Source organism: Nothoprocta perdicaria, unplaced genomic scaffold (genome assembly GCF_003342845.1).
Source record: "Nothoprocta perdicaria isolate Ctin4 unplaced genomic scaffold, notPer1 scaffold_141, whole genome shotgun sequence".
Taxonomy (NCBI): Eukaryota; Metazoa; Chordata; class Aves; order Tinamiformes; family Tinamidae; genus Nothoprocta; species Nothoprocta perdicaria.
The window spans coordinates 1252690-1273708 of record NW_020454550.1 but is presented as its reverse complement, the minus strand read 5'-3'; the positions used below and the strand labels follow the sequence as shown (position 1 = coordinate 1273708).

The 21019-nt window shown below is 41.1% G+C and overlaps 1 protein-coding gene across 1 annotated transcript; it reads right to left on the bottom strand.

Moving 5' to 3' along the window:
• Nucleotides 1-14774: 14774 nt before the first annotated feature.
• Nucleotides 14775-18630, bottom strand: KLHL31 (kelch like family member 31). The gene is made up of 2 exons (XM_026034310.1): nucleotides 17459-18630; nucleotides 14775-15507 (listed from the first exon to the last, which is right to left on the bottom strand). The coding sequence occupies exons 1-2, from the start codon at nucleotides 18628-18630 to the stop codon at nucleotides 14775-14777; spliced, it is 1905 nt and encodes a 634-aa protein (XP_025890095.1).
• Nucleotides 18631-21019: the final 2389 nt, after the last annotated feature.

Genomic DNA, 21019 nt, shown 5'->3' with positions numbered 1-21019 from the left:
CAATGCCCATCTCCACCTAAACCTTCCAACCCTTGGGGAAATCTGCCAGGCCCTCCTTGCCCAACCATCTCCACCAAAACCTTCCAGTCCTCAGTGAAGTCTGCCCAGCCCTCCTTGCCCAAGTGCACATGGTGCCCACACGAGCAGGCAGCCTGAGGGCAGGGGAGTGCAGGAGCAGTGGGTGCGCTGCCCACAGCTCTAGCCCAGGTGGGCGTTTCCCGGGCTGTCCCCACAGCTGCAGGAAGGGGAATGTGACACACCAGGTYGAGTGTGGAAAGTGACGTGGAGAAGCTGGAAGGTGCCTCCAGCCCCACTGACCAGGAGTTTCACGCATGAGAATTTATTGTGTAGATATTGCTTCAGCCCTGGTTTTCATGATGAAGTTAAATAATGTGGATTTTTTTTTTTTGGAAACAAGTTCAATAAATACCCTGCAGCTCTGTGGTGCACTTGAATACCTGCACAGTAACCTTGGGGGRATTTTACTGGCTAACTCCAGGCTCTCACACACCAGCTCAAGCTAATGGCCACTTTTTTTTTTTTTCCCATTTTCCAACATGCAACAACTAAATATTCTCCTTAATACTCACATGCCACCTCTCTCATCCTCTCACTTTCATCATTCTCTTTATGACTGGGAGAATATATGTTAATTCCTGGAAAAAGTTGCAAAAGACAAAAAAGATAAGTGAACTAAGAGAGAGAAGAGCAGTCCATATGTATAGAGTAAGTCAACCTTGTGATGCTTGGAGTTAAATATCACACAGTGGTTTTAACTGCTAGGAAGGCAGTGGTGACACCAGTGCTGGGGTGCCTTTCTTTAGTGCCTGCCCTCACAGAGGTGATGAGTAGGTGAAAAGGGCTCAGAAAAGAGGCAGAGAATGATCTGAAGTGTGGGACAACAGCAATAAAGACACTCTGCTTTTTTAGCCTATTAAAGCAATAAATGCACATTTCTGAATTTATTTTTTTCAAAGAAATAAATRCTTCCTTAATTTAATGCTCTCTAATTTAATGAGCATTTGTGAATTTTATGCAGCAAATATTGGGTGCACTTTTATGAAAATTATGATGTGGGACTTTAATTATTCAAACCTGATGAGCAGGCATAGAATCTAGAACAGATTGAGTGATTCACAACAAATAATTTATTCATTGAATTTAGCATCTTCCTCTGTGGAAATAGCCACAAATCTATTTTTGTTTTCTCACAGTTCTCCAATACTTTATAATTTTTCAGATCTTGGGGAAGGAAGGCTTAGACAATCACACTGTCTATTCTTCTGTTCTGCTCTAACAGCTTTTACACCAATTGCCAAAGTTAAACATCATGTAATAGTGTGACACATATCTAAAAGGAATTATGGTAGGATTAATTTCACCTATATTTAGACTCATACAGTATCGATGTCTTCRTCTGAGGTAGTCACCTTGGTTCTCCTCAGAGTTAGTGGAGACCAGCTGGCACTTTTAAGCATGATTCAAGTGACCTAATTTAGACATCTATTTTTGGGATAAGATGAACGACAGACCAAGAGTGCCGATCTCTCTCTATTGCCTAGCAGAGGTGATCAGCTGGGGTGACGAGCAGTGGAACTGTGGAATTTTCTACAAGACTTGTGAAGGCAGGAGCCGGTTAAGAGAGGAAATTTAAAACACTGTCTCCATTGAGACAAAAGCTGAAGTAAAAGCTCAACGGTAGCTGCTGTTTGGCAGCGGGCCAGTCGTGCTGTAGATGTTAGGCCACCATCCAGCGTGTCCCCTGGTAGGGACTCGAGGGAGCACACGGCGCTTTCACTCTGCGAGGACCCAGAGGAGACAAGAACAGGAGTGTGCTGGGGAGGTGAGCAGAAAGCCATGCAGCTCATCAAATAACCCGTTCAACCTTCAGAGCTATCTCTGATCAGCTCRTGAAGTGAACATCCTGTCCAACTTGCTCATTTTCAAACAAGCATTTTTGTGTTTTTCACCGCAGGCACTCTGTTCTCTGAAAATGTCCCTCTGAACACGCTTGCTCCTTTTCCTTGGAATTTCTGAGATATYCTTCACCTGCTGCAGTCCTCCCGATGATTAAGCAGGCATTTTGCTGAGTCACTGCCAGAGGAGCATGACTGAGCAATACCTGCAGCAAGGGTGGCCCATATCAACAGCATCTCGGGAGAGGGAACAATAACCTAAAAGGSATGTAAATGTTCTCAGAGGCCTTGCTAATCCCGGCCTTGTCAGTGCATGAATGGAGTCATCAGCCCCTTAATAACCTTGATAACGATTTGTTCCTTGTCATGGTGACTTTAAGCCTTTAAAAAGGCAGGGCATTACTTGAGGTTCCTGCCTTAGTCAAAAAGCAATTGCTTCTACCAGCACGTTCCCTTCCTACTCATTAAAGACTGTTTATTTTGTGATTTACCTTCTGGAAATAACTCCATTTGTGTTCTTTTTTTTTGTTATCAGTAAAGCATAACTCATTAATGCTGCTYTTCAGAACACACAACTGAGATGGTGAGTGATCTCCTTGCTCGCTCCTAGCCACCGTGGGTCAGTGACTCACTGGAATGGCAGTTCCAATGGTGAACAGTTCTTATTTAGATTTCATTCCAGGAAAACCAAAACAAGAATACAGGCTGGGAGAAAAGCTTCAAAAGCACCTGAACAATCATTCCTAATCGATGCTATTCRGAATTTGGTTGAGTTTTCTGTTGAATGACAAACAGTGACCACTGGATCCTCTTTTCACATTCAAAACAAAGTGATTACCAGTAAATGCAGAAGTCAGTGAAGGAAAGGGCCTAAATTTCCAAGTGATCAAAGCCTAATTAGAATAGGAGAAGGAAGTTCAGCCCCCATGTGATCTTCCTTCCTATATATATATATATATATATATATTTTTTTTTAGTAAATTTAACTACCACCTAGTAACCCCTGCTGTGCTCTGTGCTGATGTGATTTGAAAGTATTGTGAGGGTAGAGACAGGGGAGTCTAACAAGGGGTTGTGAATTGTCTCAGTAACAGAAAAAGCATGACAGCTGTCAGCAAATTGAAATTACACAGTGGAAAGCACATTTTCCTCTTTTCTAGACCCACACTTTTCACTATGTGTTTTAGTTGGTGAGCAGGTCGTGTTACTGTATTCCTGCAAAGAGTCTGCATCTGTAAGCAGATTCTGTGCTCAGTTTCACAAGGATTAGGGCACTTTATATTGGAAAAAAAAAAAAAAAAAAAAAAAAAGGAGTCTCTTAGAGGTCAGAACCTATTCAGGTAGGATTTTCTTTGATGGAGTACAACTGTAGGAAAAAAGACACGCAAAGTGCAAGAGATGGGAATTTTATTTTAGAGAGTTCTAAAATAGAGTTCTCTCACTGAGAACTGATTCAACCCATCACTCTCTCACATCCACATACTCACAAGCAGCAAGACGTGTGTGTTCAAGGGGTCTGAAGGGGTCAGAGAGCCCTTGTGTGTGATAGGGAGGATTGCTGGTTTTGGGTCCTCAAGATTTCTCTTGGTTAATCCTGACAGGCAGAGCTGAGCTGTTGCTTCAACAGGCATCTTACACCCTGCTGGAGTGAGATAGCTGCTGTTACGGTGTGATTTTTTTGGTCCATCATCTCATTTACCTCACTCTCCATGAATCTCAGGAAAGGTTACTGCTTGTTGCCCTTTGGGGTGGTACCTCAATCTGTCTCCTTGGTGCAGCAGTGGAAAGCAGCATGGGCGCAGGATGTGCCACAGCCCTGCTGCCACGCACTCGTCATCGGAGCACTGGCAGTCTGGCCCGGAGCTGAGCACGCAGCTCATTCCTCCGTGGCCTCTGCTTTGCTGTCAGTCGTATCCTTTGTTATCAGCACTGATTGCTCTTTTGCCCTTGCTTTATCTGGTGCTCTCACATATTTTCATTCCACCTTCACCCATAGCTACTTACATTTTTTCATCTTTGAACAGTGAAGCAGGGCACCCAGTTGCCTTCCAGTGCCACCCTTACAAAACTCGGGATTATAACAGTGTCTCCAGTATTCAGCTGTCTGCTGTGGGCTGGAGTTAAGAAGGCTTGAAAGGGGTTTTGAAGCAGTGAGACATCTGTGTGCATGTTCTGTACCAGGCTTGTGGCTTAATAACACTTCCAGCTGTTACCCTTCTTTATCAAACTTTGTGGTTTATTAAGTCTTGTAGCTTAATAGCTTCATAATTGTAGCTTGTAGCTTAATAATTTAAACTCTTGCTGAAAATTATTTCAAATTACCTCGCAATGGGTAAAAGAGAAACTGTGGGATTCAGCAAGCAATAGGCACAACAAACTCAAAGCAGAACTTTAAGGCAAAAAACCTTCACGTGCAGAGACAGATGCAATTTCTAGAGTGGAAATCAGTACAAAATTTGGTTGTGTTTAGGTATATAGAAGTATGCTTGGCATCTTTCTGCTGGAGCTAGATGCCAGGTAGGACACCTCTGCTGTTAGAACAAGACTGGACATTTTTGTGTGAATCATGTGAGTACAGTCAGCAACGCGTACAGAGCAGCTCCTGCTACAGCAGAATCTCGTGGGTGACTGAATAAATCAATTATAGGCTTCTTGACTGACTCTAACTGGAGATTAAATATCTAGTGCATGTGTAGATACTAAATTTAAGTGTCCTGACCTTGATTCACCCTCAGTGTGAGAAAAGGCAATGCTGATCACATTTAGTGTGCTTATTTCACAAGAACAGTGGCACATATGAAAACATTTAAGTTACCTAACAGATAGTSCCAGCAACTACTCAGTTTCATGACTTGCGTGACTAATCCGGCCTTTTATAAGTGGTCTGTCCTTCCAAAGAGATATGATCACATGGGAATTCTTTGAGTGCTCATTTCTCATATGAACGGATCCAACTTCTGGTGGTGTGACCCAAACTTGGATATCTTGCTGCGTGGATATTTATGCTGCTTCTGCTTGGTGAAACAATCTCTTTTCTATAACTCTCAGCAAGAATTTCAGTTCAGGAGATATGCATATCTTTTGTTTCAAAGAGTGGTTTGATAAAGAAGTCTTTAAGATGTTGCTAACAAGCTTGAAGTGTTATTTATTACTCTCACAGCAGTGCCTGCATTGACTTTTAATAAATACATAGCTTACAGTCTCTGCTTTGAGTTACTTGGGATGTTTCCTAGGCTGTGGGAACTGGAGTGCTTTGCTGTTCCTCTGGCCCAAAGCYTCTGTCTCTCCGTCAGAAAAGCTGCAGAAAAGCTGGTTCTGACACCGCCACCAAGGCGTCCTGTTGCCAGGACTCGTTTGGCTCCAGCAATGAAGCAAAGAGACCCTGAAATGTCCCTGACAGCGGCGCGGGCTGCTTCGGGGTGCTGGCGATTGTTCCAGCGCGYGTGAGCTAATGGAAAGCAGAACATTCCTATTTTAGCAAGGCRGAATTCACGGGCTGGCCCCTCCGGTGCGGGCAGTGCCCAGTGTAACAGCTTCAGTGCAGCAGCTGGGCCAGAAATCKCTTGGCTGCATCACTCTCCCAGCAACATGGGAAAGAACTGATTTTCCCATCTGTTGAACTCGTGGAATTTCAAAAATGTATCCATGTTGCACTGTGCTGAATGGGGAAATCCCCCCCAAAAAATCATGCAATTGTGCTGGAACAGCCAAGAGATTGATACTTAGGACATTGCTTAGGGATGCGGGGAATGAGTCTCTCCAATGGTGGAAATGTTGAATTATTGGCACAGACTGGGCCAGACTTGATAGAGGCTATTGAAAAAAAGGCACTTTCAAATAGTTTGGGGTCAGACCATGCATGTGAAATGTCCCAGTAACAGTCCTGGTCTGAACTGGAAAGACGAAAGACCTAAGTCCAATCCAAGAAGGGCTGAGTGTGCTTTTATWGACTTCTGTGGGGATGATGCTCTCTTGTGGTGATGGGAAATTCATCCTGGAGCCAAAAAGCCTTTTCCTGATGGAAAAATGTTGCTAAACTGATGCACTACTATGAGCTTTGTTTTCCATCATGACATTTCCATCAGACATTTCCATGTATGGATTTTCCAGCCTACCCGTATTAAATGATATTTCCCTTTTTCATATCATTAATCTATTAGGATCCTCCTAAGTTGTAGCCATCTATCCCCTCAGCCCAYACAGTCAGCAGGTAGGTATGAGGTGATGGAAAGTGGACAGACCATTGTTCAAAAACATGTTTTAACTGTTAACCATTTTGACTTCCTCTCTTGTTCCCCATCCACCAGCCTTCCTGGCCTGAGAAGGGCTGTGTCACATCCCTGTCGGATTCCCCCTCCTGTGCTCAGGTTTCTGCCAGCACCTGGCTCCCCCTGAGGTCGCCAGGGCCACGTGGGGACCTGCTCCAACTGCTGCTTCTGCCAGTCTCCTCAAAGATGGGATAGGGCTCCCAGACAAGGGGACAGCCTCTCCCGGCCTCTCACCCCTTCAGGATAACTGGGCGTTATCCTGACGTTGTATCAGGACTTTAATTCAGTAGCAGTAGGATGTCCCAAAGGCTTCCTGGGCAGTCCAGAAGGCAAAGCRGACCTGGAGATCTCCCATCTCCATTCTTCTGGTGCCCTCCAGTGTTGCGTGTCAGCAACACCTCAGTGGAGCCCATCTCTTAAGAAAAGATCCTGCACACATTGTGTAAGTAATATTTTATCGGAAACCTCTGAGGGTCAGACACTGAATTAAATATCACAGTCAAAAAAAAAAAAAAAAAAAAAAAAAGAAAAAAAAAGTTTGAATGCACATCAAATGCTGCTTAGATTAAAATAACTTTGTCTTGGATCAACTATTTTTTACTTGCGCAAGCAGAACTCATTTGCCAGTTTAAATTTAACTCATTTAATCATTCAACTTCCTTTAATTTAGATGAAGAAGGACAGACATTCATTTCTAATTCAGGAAATTCACTGTGTTTGTGGTATCTGAGTAGCTATCATGGAGTGCCTCATTAAAGATRTTCACTGCATACCTGTTTGCTCTTTACTTAAAATATGACATTTCCATACATAATAACAATGTATAACAAGAATAAATAACAATGGTTTGTTCTTTAATTTAAGTGAATGAACAAGAGTTACAGACTACCAAACTTTTTTTTTTTCTATTTTTTTTTTGTTCATGTAAGTAACTTCTAACAAAATTACACTCTAGCTTACAAATAAGGCAAATAATACACATTATTTCCACCCCAAAATACTTGGTTGTTTTTAAGATTATATCCAGAAGATGACGGACCTGCCAGCTCGGAAACAAGTTCTAAACCGTCGTGACATGAGTGTTTGTTTCTGTCTTTTCTTGACGGATAAGCCCTGGGTGATGATTTTGCCATCTGCTCTCAATACAGGACATGATTAACAGGAAAGGTAGGTGTGAGACAATCCAAGATTCAAGTCCTCTGAAGATGGCTGGACAATGTTTTACTGATATAACCTTGACACTTTGTGTTTGCTGGGCAGTTCTGCACCTACTTTCCCCAAATCTTTTGCTTTCTGGTCCATCTCACTAGCAATTAGAAATGTAAACTGTGGGAAACCCTTTCTGCTTAAGAATGATTTTGTCCATCTTATTTACATCTTATAAATTCTCAAGCAGTCTTCAAGTGGTAACAACGTGTGCTCCTGCTGTCTAGAACCAGTTCAGACATTGCTATTTGAATACATTTCTCGTCGAATTGAAATGATACTTTTTCCTGCTGCATATTTTTGGATACAAACTTATTATCATTACAGTGTTTAAGCTAAATGATAAATGTACAATTCTTTGACTAGTTAGGACACAGGAATCAGAAAAAAAGTCAAAAAGAAAATATTTCCCTTGCACAGAAGAGTGTCTAATTTATTGATACTCTCCAAAAGAAAAGGATATATTTATACAGTTAGATTTTGTAAGCAATGTATGCAAAGGGACAGTGTTTAGGAACTTAACTCATTACTCTTCACAGTTTAACCTTTTCTGTAATTTCCTTTAAAAGAAGAGCAAACATAAGTCTGGGGAATATAAGATGTAGTAAACATTACTTCCATATTTTCACCTAGTATGACATCCTCACAGAGCAGCAGATTATGACCTTCTTTCACTATGAAAGAAAATACAACTTGAAATAACGAATTGATGCAGCTTTCTTTTTCTTGCTTGTTGTAGGTATTTTCTGAGATTGTAGGTCATACAGGATAAGTTTAATCCCCTACCTTTAGCCACTGATGTATTGAATGCCTGGTCTAGTCTACTTGTCTAGGTTTCTTCCATGCTCCGTGGTGAGATGCGGCAGCTCCTGCAGGTGATGTGAGTTTAGGTGAATTGTCTCCATGCTCAAGCTCTGTACCTCAGTGCCCACAGCTGCATATATCTACAACCAGGTTTACCTAAAACTGTCGAGAATTTGTGTTTTTACATATATGTGTATCTGGCATTGAACTAAGCACCATTTTGACATCATTAGTCAAAATACAGTAGATTTTGACTGATGTCAAAAGTAGATTTACTTTTTATTTCCCCTAAGAAAACTAATGCTTAGTTGCATTTGGAGGCAACAGATTGGCCATTAAATCTATATTTCTGTTCATAAAGCTCAGTGAGTGACACACTGCCTTCACCTGGCCAGCTGGGCTGGCCACCAGGAATTGCTAGTGGCTCTTCAGCTAGTGGAGAGACCGAGTCATGATCTCACTGCAGGTAGCGGCAAAACTAATTCTGAATTTTTTTTTTCCTTTGGCATTTAGATGTTTTTAATTCCAATAACGTTTCTCATAGAATCAAAATGAAAATAACATTGCTCGTCAGAAAATAAATCTAATCTATTGTGCTAAGTATACTACTAGATATGATTATTAAAAATAACTGTGACATTTCTTGTTAGAAAGAAAGCCATTGCCTTTGTGAAAAAATGAGAATGATTGGATAAGTTGCTCCAGTGTCRTACTATATATCTTCTTACGAAGGTATGATAGGCAAAGTATAACAGACATTCCCAATTAGCTGATATGAAAGCAAAATTCAGCATGAGTCTCAGAAAATAAAAGATAYTTGAACTGCAGTCCGGGTTTAGCCATATGGAAATGCACCTTCAAACAGACTTAAGAATAATTTGTTTGCTCTGTATGTTAACAGTTTTATTTAAATGATACAACAAAAGAAATGCTAATATACTACTATTTCCTCTTAACAACTGCTACACCACAAATCTTAATGTTTTAAGATTACATTCTTGCCGTATATTCGTAATTTCTTTTAGTTGAAATATGTTCCCTTGTGTTACTGCATTCCATTCTAAAAGTGTGTATTTAGAAAACCTATTTATACAAGCAAAAAATCTAACACTTGCAAACTGGGAAAATACATAAATAAGTTAAGTTCTTAACTTTTCATGTTGACAAAAGCAGTCAAGGCATCAATGAGTGTAACATCCAGTGTATGTATGTTTGTGTTCCCATTCTTAACAACAACAGACTTCAACTAAGAACTCCTCATATAGTTACTAATTGCTCACTTATGAAAGAACTACATTTTTATTGTTTTTATTTTTAATTTTCATGGAGACAACAATGAACTCACTCATACTAGTCTTTTGCATGGCAAAACTCATCATCTGATAATATCTGYCTCTCTCATACAAGCTACATAGAATTCCATGTATTCTCCTTTTTCTTTTAGGAACTTCTGGGAACAGAGCTCTGAGCAGTGTCATGCTTTCAAAGGAGCATTAATTACTAATTTTTCCCTCTTTTCTCCCAACAGTCACTCTAGACTTCATTGTTTTCTTTATCGTGGCCAGCAACTATGAGATCTTTTGAAATAAGAGYCACAGATGAGCTTTATGTACTGTGCACCAGTATCTTCATTGGCACCCTGTGGGGTAGTCGCTCAATATGTGAGAAGGAAAAAGTTCTTAAAAAGGGACAACTTATCATTTATGATAAGCCTAGTGTGACTATACCAAGTCAGAGTGCAAATGGCTGCTTTAGACTTTTCGATTATTTATACAGAGACTTTGACAAAAAGAATGGAAAGATTCATTGCCAAAAGGCCAGGAGGCTGATTGGTTTCAAGGTCATTCTCCAAATACATAGCTTCAGAATTCAAAACCAATGTCTCTGCAAGGGTAAACCMAGGTTACAATGGACTGAGGCTTCAATGCAACTTGGAATTCAAGTTAAAGTCAATTGAAAACTGAGTCCTGCTTTTTATCATAGAGGCTCGATTAGCATAAAGCAAAGGCTGTTTAGTGAAGGCTGTGTGTAGAAGCAGATACTTCCCTCCAATRCACATTTCTGAAAATCCTTGAGACATGGCAACTAAATCATCATCTGTTGACTGGGCTACATGGCTGTTTTTTCCTTTCTCAGGTGGAGGCCCTCACATGTATTGCACAAAAAGCCTGGGCTCCTACATAGGAGTTCCCTGGGCAGCTGTCCTCCAAGAACTGATCTCGATAGRGACATCTAGTCTCCAAAATTTTCATGTGCCTTCAAGTGGGCACCCAAAAACTGAGGATCAGTTGTCCATGTTGGCCTTCACTAGACTTTGATACTTATCATCCCATGTATTTACTTCTTGGATTTTGATACTCTAAATATAAACACACCAGAATGACTGTATATAAAAGAAGTCCCACTGTATTTTAGAAGGTATTCATACAATTATTTGTGTGATGATAGGGTCTACACCTTGATTCTCCAAACCCAGCTCTTACTAGGGCAAAGCTCCCTCTAAAACAGAGCAGGTTTTGAAGAATTTAGAAATGCAGAATCAACTAAGTGACTTTTGAAGATTATATAAAGAATGTTTTTATTCAGTAATTTCATTCATCATGTACTTTTCTTGGCATAAATTGCCATTTAAAAATCTGAACTTTTTAACGTTTCAAAGCCTTGGTTGATGCTAAAGTAGTCTACTTCGCTCTTTGAGTAGTTACAACTTGGCCCTTACCATACTCTGATTAAACCACAGATGATCTAATGAGTTCACTCCAGGAAAAGATTAAATGATCAGAGCTCATCTAGATTAGAACTAAATCCTTATCACCTCCTAACATTAAGTTTCCCTCTCTTGACCTTACATACCTATACAAGCATGATGAAACAAGAAAATAAAATATTATCTAACTGTTTCACTCCTAGACTGAATAAAGAATATTTTCAGATTTGAATTCCATTGAAGCAGAGATGTTATGGACTGTAAAATGCAGGTATAAGGAACTTTTAAGATAACTGCACACACTTTTTTGTTTTCTGTTAGTAAAACACCAAAGAAGATCCCTTAGTTGTTTTAATAATCTGCCTCTTGTGTAGTTGGAATCTCTCTGCTGTGCTTGATAATATTTTCACAGACAGTACTTCTCAAACTGCATTTAAAAATTTATTTGGGGGATATACAATGCTTCCAGTTCAATCGAGCTGTTCCTAGTAAATATTTGGAGAGTGAAAACACTGTGCTGGACAAAGCTAGAAAACTGTACCATAACATATAAGGTACAAACCATTTTTCACAGTTCTAATGAAACAACATTGTACATAAAAATGTCACGACTAGGGCAGTACATTGGTATGATCAAAATAATATTAAGTTCAGCAGATAATTTCACATATAAAGGGCCAGATCCTGGCTCAATGTGCAGTTGAACCCTAAAGAGATATTGAAATAAAATAATGAAAACAATATAAAGGCACACGGTGAGGGCTATGCTGGTAACAATACTATTTGTTCATTTACCTAAGCTGTTTGGCCTGACGTACATACCTAGCTGGTGCAATGGCAGGAATAGGTGGCCAGTTTTGCTCGACTCCTGCTCTAGGACTCTGTTTTATCCCTTTCTCGTGGCGAAGGGCGGTGGTCTTGCTCTGGGTATGGGCAGCTCCTGTATGTGTTGCTCTGCCAGAATTGGACCAACAGAGTGAAATCCTATACATTGTGTTCAACCACCCCAGGGAAGTCAATGGGACTTTTTTTTTTTTTTTTTTTTTTTTTTTTTGTAAGTTGGACAGGACTTGGCCCCCAAAGTTTTTAACCTTTTAAGTAGTAGACAGTATTTCATTGCACTTAGCCCATCCTTCACAAACAGCTATTGGGAAGCAGAAGGTCATTGGTAACCTACAGGAAATGCTGGCTCACAAAAGAGGAAAGCTTGCAAGAACATCCTACTGCTCAGATCATCTTAGCACTGAATTCCTGACAGGAGAAAGAGGCACGTGCATGTGACATCCCATATTTATCTGAGGCCAAAATATTTTTTTATTCACGCCCTAGATGATACTTATTTAACGGATGCCTTAGAAACACTAACATATGCATATGCAGATATAATTGGATATGTGTGTGTGTGGTTTTATTGGCCTGGATAGATAAGCAACTACATCTAATGGTATTTTAATTTTACAAAAATTATTGGAACAGATGTATTTTTCAAAGACCTTCTTAAATACTTTAATATGCAATACTTAGTCATGACTTTGGGAAAAGAGAAATTATGCCCTCATCAAAGAAAATGCTTTCCCTCACTGAAGAATGCAAGAACAGCATTTTTGGATTTTAAGCAAAACAATCTTACCATGCTATAGAATTGTGTATTTTGTTAGGTGACTATGAATCTGAATTGTTATTCATTTGAACTGAAGAAAGGGTAAGTATATACACTTTACATTAGTCAAATCTATCTGACAGCACTACTTGGACTGGAAGTCATTGCAGTGCAGTATATTCTAATAACATGCAGTAACTCAGAAATAGAACTCAGGATTTAAAATTGGGTAGTCAGGAGTCAGACCTGAAYTAGAACTAAATTAAAATTTGGAAAGCAGGACTTTGTATCATACTGTTTAATCCCAGATGACAGTGGGAATTACTTTGGCTCTAATACTGTGTCATGCTCACTGCTGATGCTCAATGTGAAACTGTGACAAAGAACAATTAGATCAGGGCAGTCCTGTAAATGTTTGCCTCAACAATGTCCGCACTTAGGGACCATTTATAGAGTTCCCCTATGGCAAATGAGATAAAAAACTGACTGCTTGAAAACTCTGCTCTGCCTATGCTTTCCAGTTGGCACTGTAGTTTGGAGGTGTCAATTACCATGTGAGAAAACTTCACTGAAGGCTCTATGAATTGGTTAAGAAGAGTGAACTTCTACCATCTGGGTTATATTAAGTAATTTTAGTTCCTTTTATTGTTTCTTTCCTCCTCAAACAGAAGAGCGTGGAYGTTCTTTACAATCAATCATTTGGTATCAAACTCTCAGGGAACATGAYGGGATTCACTTCCCTTTGGCTAATGGAATAAGATTAGTTTTCATGATTAATTTCGCCATCATGTGCTGAAACTGAGAAAAAAAAATTAGAAGATAATCTGAGATGAGCTAAGGCTCCAGTCCATGGGAAAACCTCACAGACCTCAACAAGGCTGGCCAAGGTTGGCCAAGGCTGGCCAACAAGGCCAATTCTTGGCCTTAGTCAGCGGAATAAGCACTCTGACTTATAAATAGACTGCAATGTACATTCAAAAGGAGGCACATAGTGGTTTGTCCAGCAAAAGGTTAGTTTGGGTCATGTTGGGTCATCCATACCTACTTACCATATATAAGAAAGGTGTTAAAACACCTCTTTGTTACTTTTAGGGAAAATTTCTTCTATTTCACCCAGTTTTCCCAGGGCTTGTCTACCTATACATACTCTATTGTCTCTATGGCTTTTCTACCCATATATTCTATTCTTAAAAGTAGTCTAAAGACTTCAGCCTTTGCTTCTTACTCCACTGGAAATTTGTCAGAATAAATACTGTCCCGGAAAGCTTTCCTATGCATCTTCTCCATGCTTGTGGCAAGTTGTGGCAGCTTCTGGTTCCTCGCCTTCATGAGAGCCTCCTCAGAAGACAGAATGTGACCTGGGGGGTGCCTCCCTACATAGATGGGCTGTGTAGGAACAAGAGGACATCTATGGAGCAGCCAGCTTGCCTCTGTCTGGAGCGACAGGAGGATCCCCCTGGACTGTGGAGGAGCATGGGGTTGTGTCTGCTCCTTGGTACATGCATGGAGAACAACCTGTCGCCAAAGGCAGGTCCTTGAGCAGGCTCATAAGGGTTGGAGTAGCTAAAGTATCCTGTGGATTTGGCTCTTGAAAGCCATGTCATAGCATTAGATATGGGAGTTGCACTGTTTTCATTGCAGACAGTAGGTGCCTTTCTAACTTTTTAAGGAGAACACATTATAAAAACTTTCTTCTGTGAACATCACTCCCCCAAAGGGAACGTATGTACATGCCTTCTGCAAAAGCTTTTTTTTAATGCTTTTTTCAAAATATAAAATGCCTAAAAACCCCAAACTGACCAATTTTATGATGACATGGCACATTTCTAAAATATATTGAGATTTATTACTAGTGATATTTGACTTTCATTTTGAATTCTGAAAGCATTTAAAACTCAGTATTAGAAAAGCCTCACAACAACCCTCTGAAACAAGTTTCATCTCTATTTTACAGGTAAGGAAACAAAAGCACAAAGAAATCAAATGCTTTGCCATAGATAATACAGTAAATCAGTGGCAAAACTGGGAGCAGAATGAAACACCTATTACAGTTACGGTGTAATTCTCTGTTCCTCCTAATAAAATTCATCTTATCTGTAATATGCTGTTTCACACCACCTGTATTAAAGATGATGAAAACTGGCCAATTTGCATTGTTAAAATTGTCGAAATGCCATTTTTTTTATCCATATAAGCACAAAAATGCTACTTAAAGGGTTAATGAGAGCGCTGTGCAGGTAAACATGGTTCTTTATCTCTGGTTAGATCAGCATTTAAATACTGACTGGCACAGAGGAGACTGAGCTAGCCCTGGACTCCCTCGTCTTGGTGTTGGGCATGGATATTGTGCAGCAAGACACCCCCACAGTGGCTTCAGGCAGCTCGTCTTCCTCAGCCCATTCATTGATATCTGGGTTATAGCACTGGATGCACTTCTTGTACTTCTTCTCTACCTCATTCCAGCCCCCCACCAGGTAGATTTTGCCGTTGAGCGTGGAGGCCCCCGCGGTGCTGACGCCGGTCTGCAGGGGCGCCGCGTAGCTCCACTGCCCCGTGTAGGGGCTGTAGCACTCCACGGGCAGCACGTCCACCCGCTCCCCTCGCCCGCCCAGCTGCGAGCCGCCCATGACGTAGACCCTCTCCAGGAGGGACACGGCGCAGTGCCAGCCCCTCGGAGTGCTCAGGCTGGACTTATCCTGCCAGCTGTCGCTGGAGGGGTCGTACATGGCCACTGAGCGGGAATACGCGTTATTTATGTAGCCGCCCGTGACCAGGATCCTACCATCTACGACCGCGCTAGCGTGGCAGCACCGCGGCACCTCCAGGGGCGCCTTCATCTGCCACTGGTTGGTGGCAGGAACGTAGCACTCGACGGAGGAGAGGCAGCCCTCGGAGTTGCGGCCRCCCACGGCGAAGAGGAGGCCGTTGAAGACGTTCAGGCTGAAGTGGGTGCGCTTCTGGAGCATGCTGGCCAGGTGGATCCATGTGTTGAAGCGAGGGTCGTACCTGCAAGCATCAAAAAAGGGAGTAATTGCCTCGAATATTGCTGTGGTGCCCTCGGCAATCCTTCCTCTGCCTCCCCACTGCTGCAGCTGTGGAGTTTCTAAAGCACTATGTTAATTTAGTTATTTATCTGGCCCTTTAGAAGCGGGTGGAACGAAAGTGGTATTCTTGTTTGAATTTCCATATAAATTTAGTTTTTGGTTTTTGAAAAATGTCTTTAGATGATTTCAAATCAATATTATTTCAGTAAAGCAAATCTGACTTATTCCTGTAATTTGGTTTYGTATAGGAACCTCATTGCAGTTTGGGCAAGTAATTCTTCTACCATTCAGTAGAAAACTTTAAACTTTCCTACAATTTCTACATACAGAAGACCTACAAAGCAAAAATGGCAAAACTTACTCAAAGAGTTTTTTAACCCTAAGTGTTGGGTGTTGATTTATACTTGCATACTCTTTAAATGTTAGACATTTTCCTTCCATGACATTCATACTAAATTAGATTTATGTGGAAACAACATCTTTATTCCCTAATATCATATCTGTCTGAAATACATCCTCTGTCCTTGACACTCAAATGAGCAATTTTAAAGCAGCAAATAGAAAACTATATGATTCCTTAGYGACCCTGTGTGTGCAAGGGGGCTGGACTACATCATCTCTAGAGGTCCCTTCCAACCTTAAGGATTCTATAATTCTATGATCCTTAGGGTAAGTGTGTAAGTGAAGTACATAAGCGAGGCCCATGAATTTCTTCTATTGCATAGTGAGGGGACTAGAGAATCATATAAGAAGAAGAGATGATGTTAGCTTGCCTACAGTACTGCTGTCTGTCAGCTCTGAAAGCTGACTTGCCCAAAGTTAGTGGCAGTGCAGAGGACAGAGCCCCTACAGCCAAACACTTGCCTGGCCATAAATATCCCTTCGTCACCCACACAACCAAGGCTCGCACTCAACACCTTCATGAGAAGCCTTAGGAGCAAAGCAGAGGCTAAGGGCATAATGTTTAGAGCGCAACAAAGTAATCTCATTGCATGTTATTTTCTTCTGACAATTTTCTTACACAACAAAATGATCTAGAGAACATTGCTTGTTCATCAACTGTATCAGTTCATTGATCTCTTCACTGATCTCTTTGGGAGAGTTACCTGAATGTTTCTTCTGGGAGCAGAAGAGGAGAGAGCGTTAGGACTATAGCTGTACATTGGCATTGCCTTTTCATTGTCTGTTAATAGATAAAATGCTGAGTTTTCTCACCTCTTCTTTAACCTACTGAGTGCCACTAGCTTCTAGACAAACCTATTTAAAAACTAGTAGGAGTTCCCCATGGCAGTAGTATCTTCAGTAGTATCTTGGCTGACCTCCTCTAATCTTGCTATCAACATTGCAATTCTTGGATAACAGTGGATGGGAACGGCAATACTGCAGAAATTGGGATTATTTAGGGTCATTACAGAAGAAAAGATGTAGCCTTCAAGAAACCAAGAGATTGTTTTCTACTCTTGAGAAATAAAAAAACAACAGGAAATGAAATGCAATATAAAAGTTGGTGGATAGTGCGTAAGAAAGGCAAGATTGTAACACATAAAGGCATTTTTTTCATAACTTTCTGTGATGCATCAGCTACTCTTGAAATTTGGAAAGTCTCACTCTCTTTGATTTCATGCATTTTAGTGCTACCTGACAACATCTCATAATTTTAATATTTGAATAGGGGTTATTTATTTCCTCCACTTGGAGTAAGATTTTTCAGTCTTCCTCACTTCACCTTGTGCCTTCGTAGCCATGGTGGCAATTTCATGGAGACTTTAACAGCACAGCATCCATACCTTCCCCCTCTCCTGTCCCCTATGCATACACCCAGACTGCTCACGCTGCACTTCGCAGTCCAGCTTGCTCTGTCTCCCTGCACTGYGGGGAATCCATCTCTCCATCCCTCATGGACAACTGGTTACCTGCAGAAATTGCTGACCGCRTGCTTGGCTTGGTTCCTGGCATCGTTCTGGTCTTCCCCACCGGCGACATACAGAAATCCATCCATCACTGTCACGCATTGATTAAAACTCTTGGCAGGCATTTCACTAAGCTTCTTCCATCCATTTTCGGGATCCCTGTATAAGATGTCACGGCTAAGAGACTTTTCTGTTAGTGCAGGGCGTCCCCCGACAGTAACTAACACTCTGAAACCTCCCCGGATCCTTGTTCTTCTGGACTGCAATGTATTCTGATGATAGGGAAGCAAATGGTAATTCATGGCATCCACTAGCAGTTTATGGCAGTCTGCATCTTGCATCATTCTTGGTACGGTTTGAACGTAATTCACGAGGTCTTGAGCAGAGATGGTACCAAAACGGATGTTACCTAAAAGATCTGCAGCAAACTTAACTCTTTTTTGGTCAAATTCTAGCCACTTGATTGCAATTTGGAATGCAACAATTTCAGAAGGCAACTGCAAGTCATCATCTGCAAGAAGTTCRTTAATCTGATCATAAGTAAGTTTCAAGAACTGATCCGTTTCTGAAAATTCAATGAAGTTGTCTCTAATAAATTTGTGTGCTGCTTCTTTGGTTGTTTTTAGTCCGTATGTTTCTGCAATATTGGCAACGTACATGCAGTTCTCCACACTGATTTCTTGGATTAGAAAATCACARCACATCTTCACAAGAGTATGAATTTGAAGATAGATTGCCGTGGAAATAATACTACCTATTGTATAAAGTGAGAGAGTAAGTTTTCCAGTATAAGCATAGGTGATAACAGTAGCTAGACCCAACGGGGATACATCATTGAGGTCTACCCTATGCGTGGTTGGATCCTTCTTTAGGATGTTGTGAAAGTAGTCACTGCATGAAGCCATCACTACCTTGTGAACATTGAAAGATTTGGTTTTGGTGCTGATAGTCAAGTCACAAAGAAAATTTTCTTGTCTCATTCTGCTTAGACCTTCCAAGAGATTTGGGCTATATGACGAGTCAGAAACTTCAGATGAGATACAGCTGAAACCATTTCCTCCCTCTARGAGTCCATTCAAGCCATTTAGTTTGCTTAGGGGGCCATCTTCCACGATGATGGTCATTTCATTGATATCTGCTTTGTTCTTTTTCACATTCTTCTTCTTTGGTGCCATGACTGCAATGACCAATTACAGTCAAGAGCTTGCTAAAAATACAATGAAAAAGTTTAGAATTACATTGCAGCAGCAAAATGTAGTATCTGATTGATTATGCAAGAAAACTTTTTATGCAAGAACTTCCCCAATATATCAGAACAAAACACAATATATATCTAAGAACAGTTATATTTGCTTTCATTAGAGTGTTGCTGTTTATTAATTACAGTAGATGCCCTAATTATGAAGAATACACCTATAAGTAATTCCTTTAAATTATATATTTGTAAAAATTGCACTCTTCTATTTGCATGCCACTCAAGAAGTTAACTTCCCTTTACATTAAAAGTTTCCCTAAACTCATCTTCCCGAAATATTAAGATTGCCAGAGTGTAAAAATTGGTAAATGATTTTGCCAGAGAGCAAAGAAAATGACAACAATTTATAAAGTCATTCAGTAACTAGATCTGAATTTGTCAGTCTGCAGCATCTAAAAGATACAGGCCTCTCTTCTGTTCATCCCTACCTCCAGCACTGTACTAATGGACTAATCCATACTAATGGATTTACAGGTAAGATACCTCAGAATTTGACCAGGAAATATTAATAGTGGGAGAAAGTCTTCTAAAAAATAGCGGTATGAAACATAAAGGAGAAGGTAAAATGTAAGTATGATGTTATATTGATTTTAGATTTAGGATCTGATCCAAACTGCTTCTAGGTTTGCAACTTCAAATTCATTAGTCTTAAAATATTCTATTTCCCATGTGTACATTCACAAATGCCTTCTATTCATAGCACACTTTGCTTGTTTTTTCATATCAGTAATTYGAAACTTTTAGGATTTTGAGGAGGTATGGGATGGAGAGGAGAGATCTAACTGCTTTTCCTTGAAAAAGATTTTGTGCAAACTGTAGCAGAATGCGTTATTTTAAACAAATTCTTTACGCGTGAAGGGAATAATTATTCCTAGACAGTTTTGTTAGAATAGAAGTTTGAACTAGACGTATCAGCTGTAGGCAGGTTCCAAGCATTGCTGAAATGAAGAGTCAAGCTGTTGTCCAAATGCACTGTGAGTTGGCCTTCAGGGAATTCTCAAAAGGGCTTTAAAAATGAAATATGAAATGAAATGAAATGAAATGAAATGAAATGAAATGAAATGAAATGAAATGAAATGAAATGAAATAATAAAAAAAAAAAAAAGTATGTGTAAATACGTCAGAAGGGAAGCACTGGCCCTGGAACCAACCCTGCAGTTAAAAGCAGAGTTGCTGACAGCAGTGTCATTTGAATACAGCGCCAACTACAGCAGCTAATTTTTGGGGAGATCCTCGTGTTCATAAAAGACAGAACATTGAGAAATACGGTTTAATGAGGGAAGACCGGACTGTTCAGCAGTTCAAGATCACAAACCCGCCTCCCCTTATTTCTGGGCCCAGCCTCATCACACCGGTGCTGCCCGCACGCTCACCCCTGCAGCGAGGCACGGGTGCTGCCCGGCGCAGGGGCGCCGCTTCCCCGCCGAGGGGCGGCGTGGGCGAGCAGGGCAGCAGGGGCGAAGGCCGCGGGCGCCAGCGTCGCCGCGCGCTGGCACCGGGCGCGAGCGGCCACGGAGGCCGCGCCAGCGCGGGGCAGCTGCCACCCGCCTCCCCCCGCCGCGGCCGCATTCCCGGCGCTGCATCTGCCGGGAGCCGTCAGAGGCACCTCCAGGAATAGCATCGGCCCCAGCCGCTTGCCATTTTAAGAGAGGTCCGTTCCAAGGTGTATTTCGCCGCTCCACTGGGTTCACTTCGCTCCTTAGGGCGGTTTTTCTSTTTTCGCAATAAAACGACGCTACCGCAAACTTAGGCTACCGCCAGCGCAAGGTGCGCGCGTTCGCTGGGGATGAAAACCAAACTTCTGCATGTGCTTTGCAGTGTTATTTATAGCTTTTTAGACTTACAGCCACAACTTTACTGCTGGCTAGGGAATGCTCTTTTGGCAATTGTATTTTCAGGTCTAAGTAGTTTAGAGGGCCATAACTTTTATGAATTTTTACCACACAATGTGCGGGAGTGAAACTTAATGCATTAAGTCATTATAAAGCTCATTTAGACATGAAATTCCAAGCTGTTTTTTAAAACCGCTGTTTTTTTTTCCTGAAAGGTAACTTTTTCACCAGCAGAGATTTCCCTAGCTAGTTCACTGTGAAAGCACATAAGTGAAAGGAAATGCGAAACTAGTGAAACAAATCAGACAATCCCGCAATAAACCAAATTTAGTGAACTTTGAAAACCTTGAATGAATTGATTTCCTATAGMCAAAACGCCTTTACCTAATTTACTTCAGCTTAAGAATAACTGCTGCCAAAGGACACTCTGGGCTCCAAAACACTGCACTCAAGCAAACAACCTCCCCCCCTTGGCAA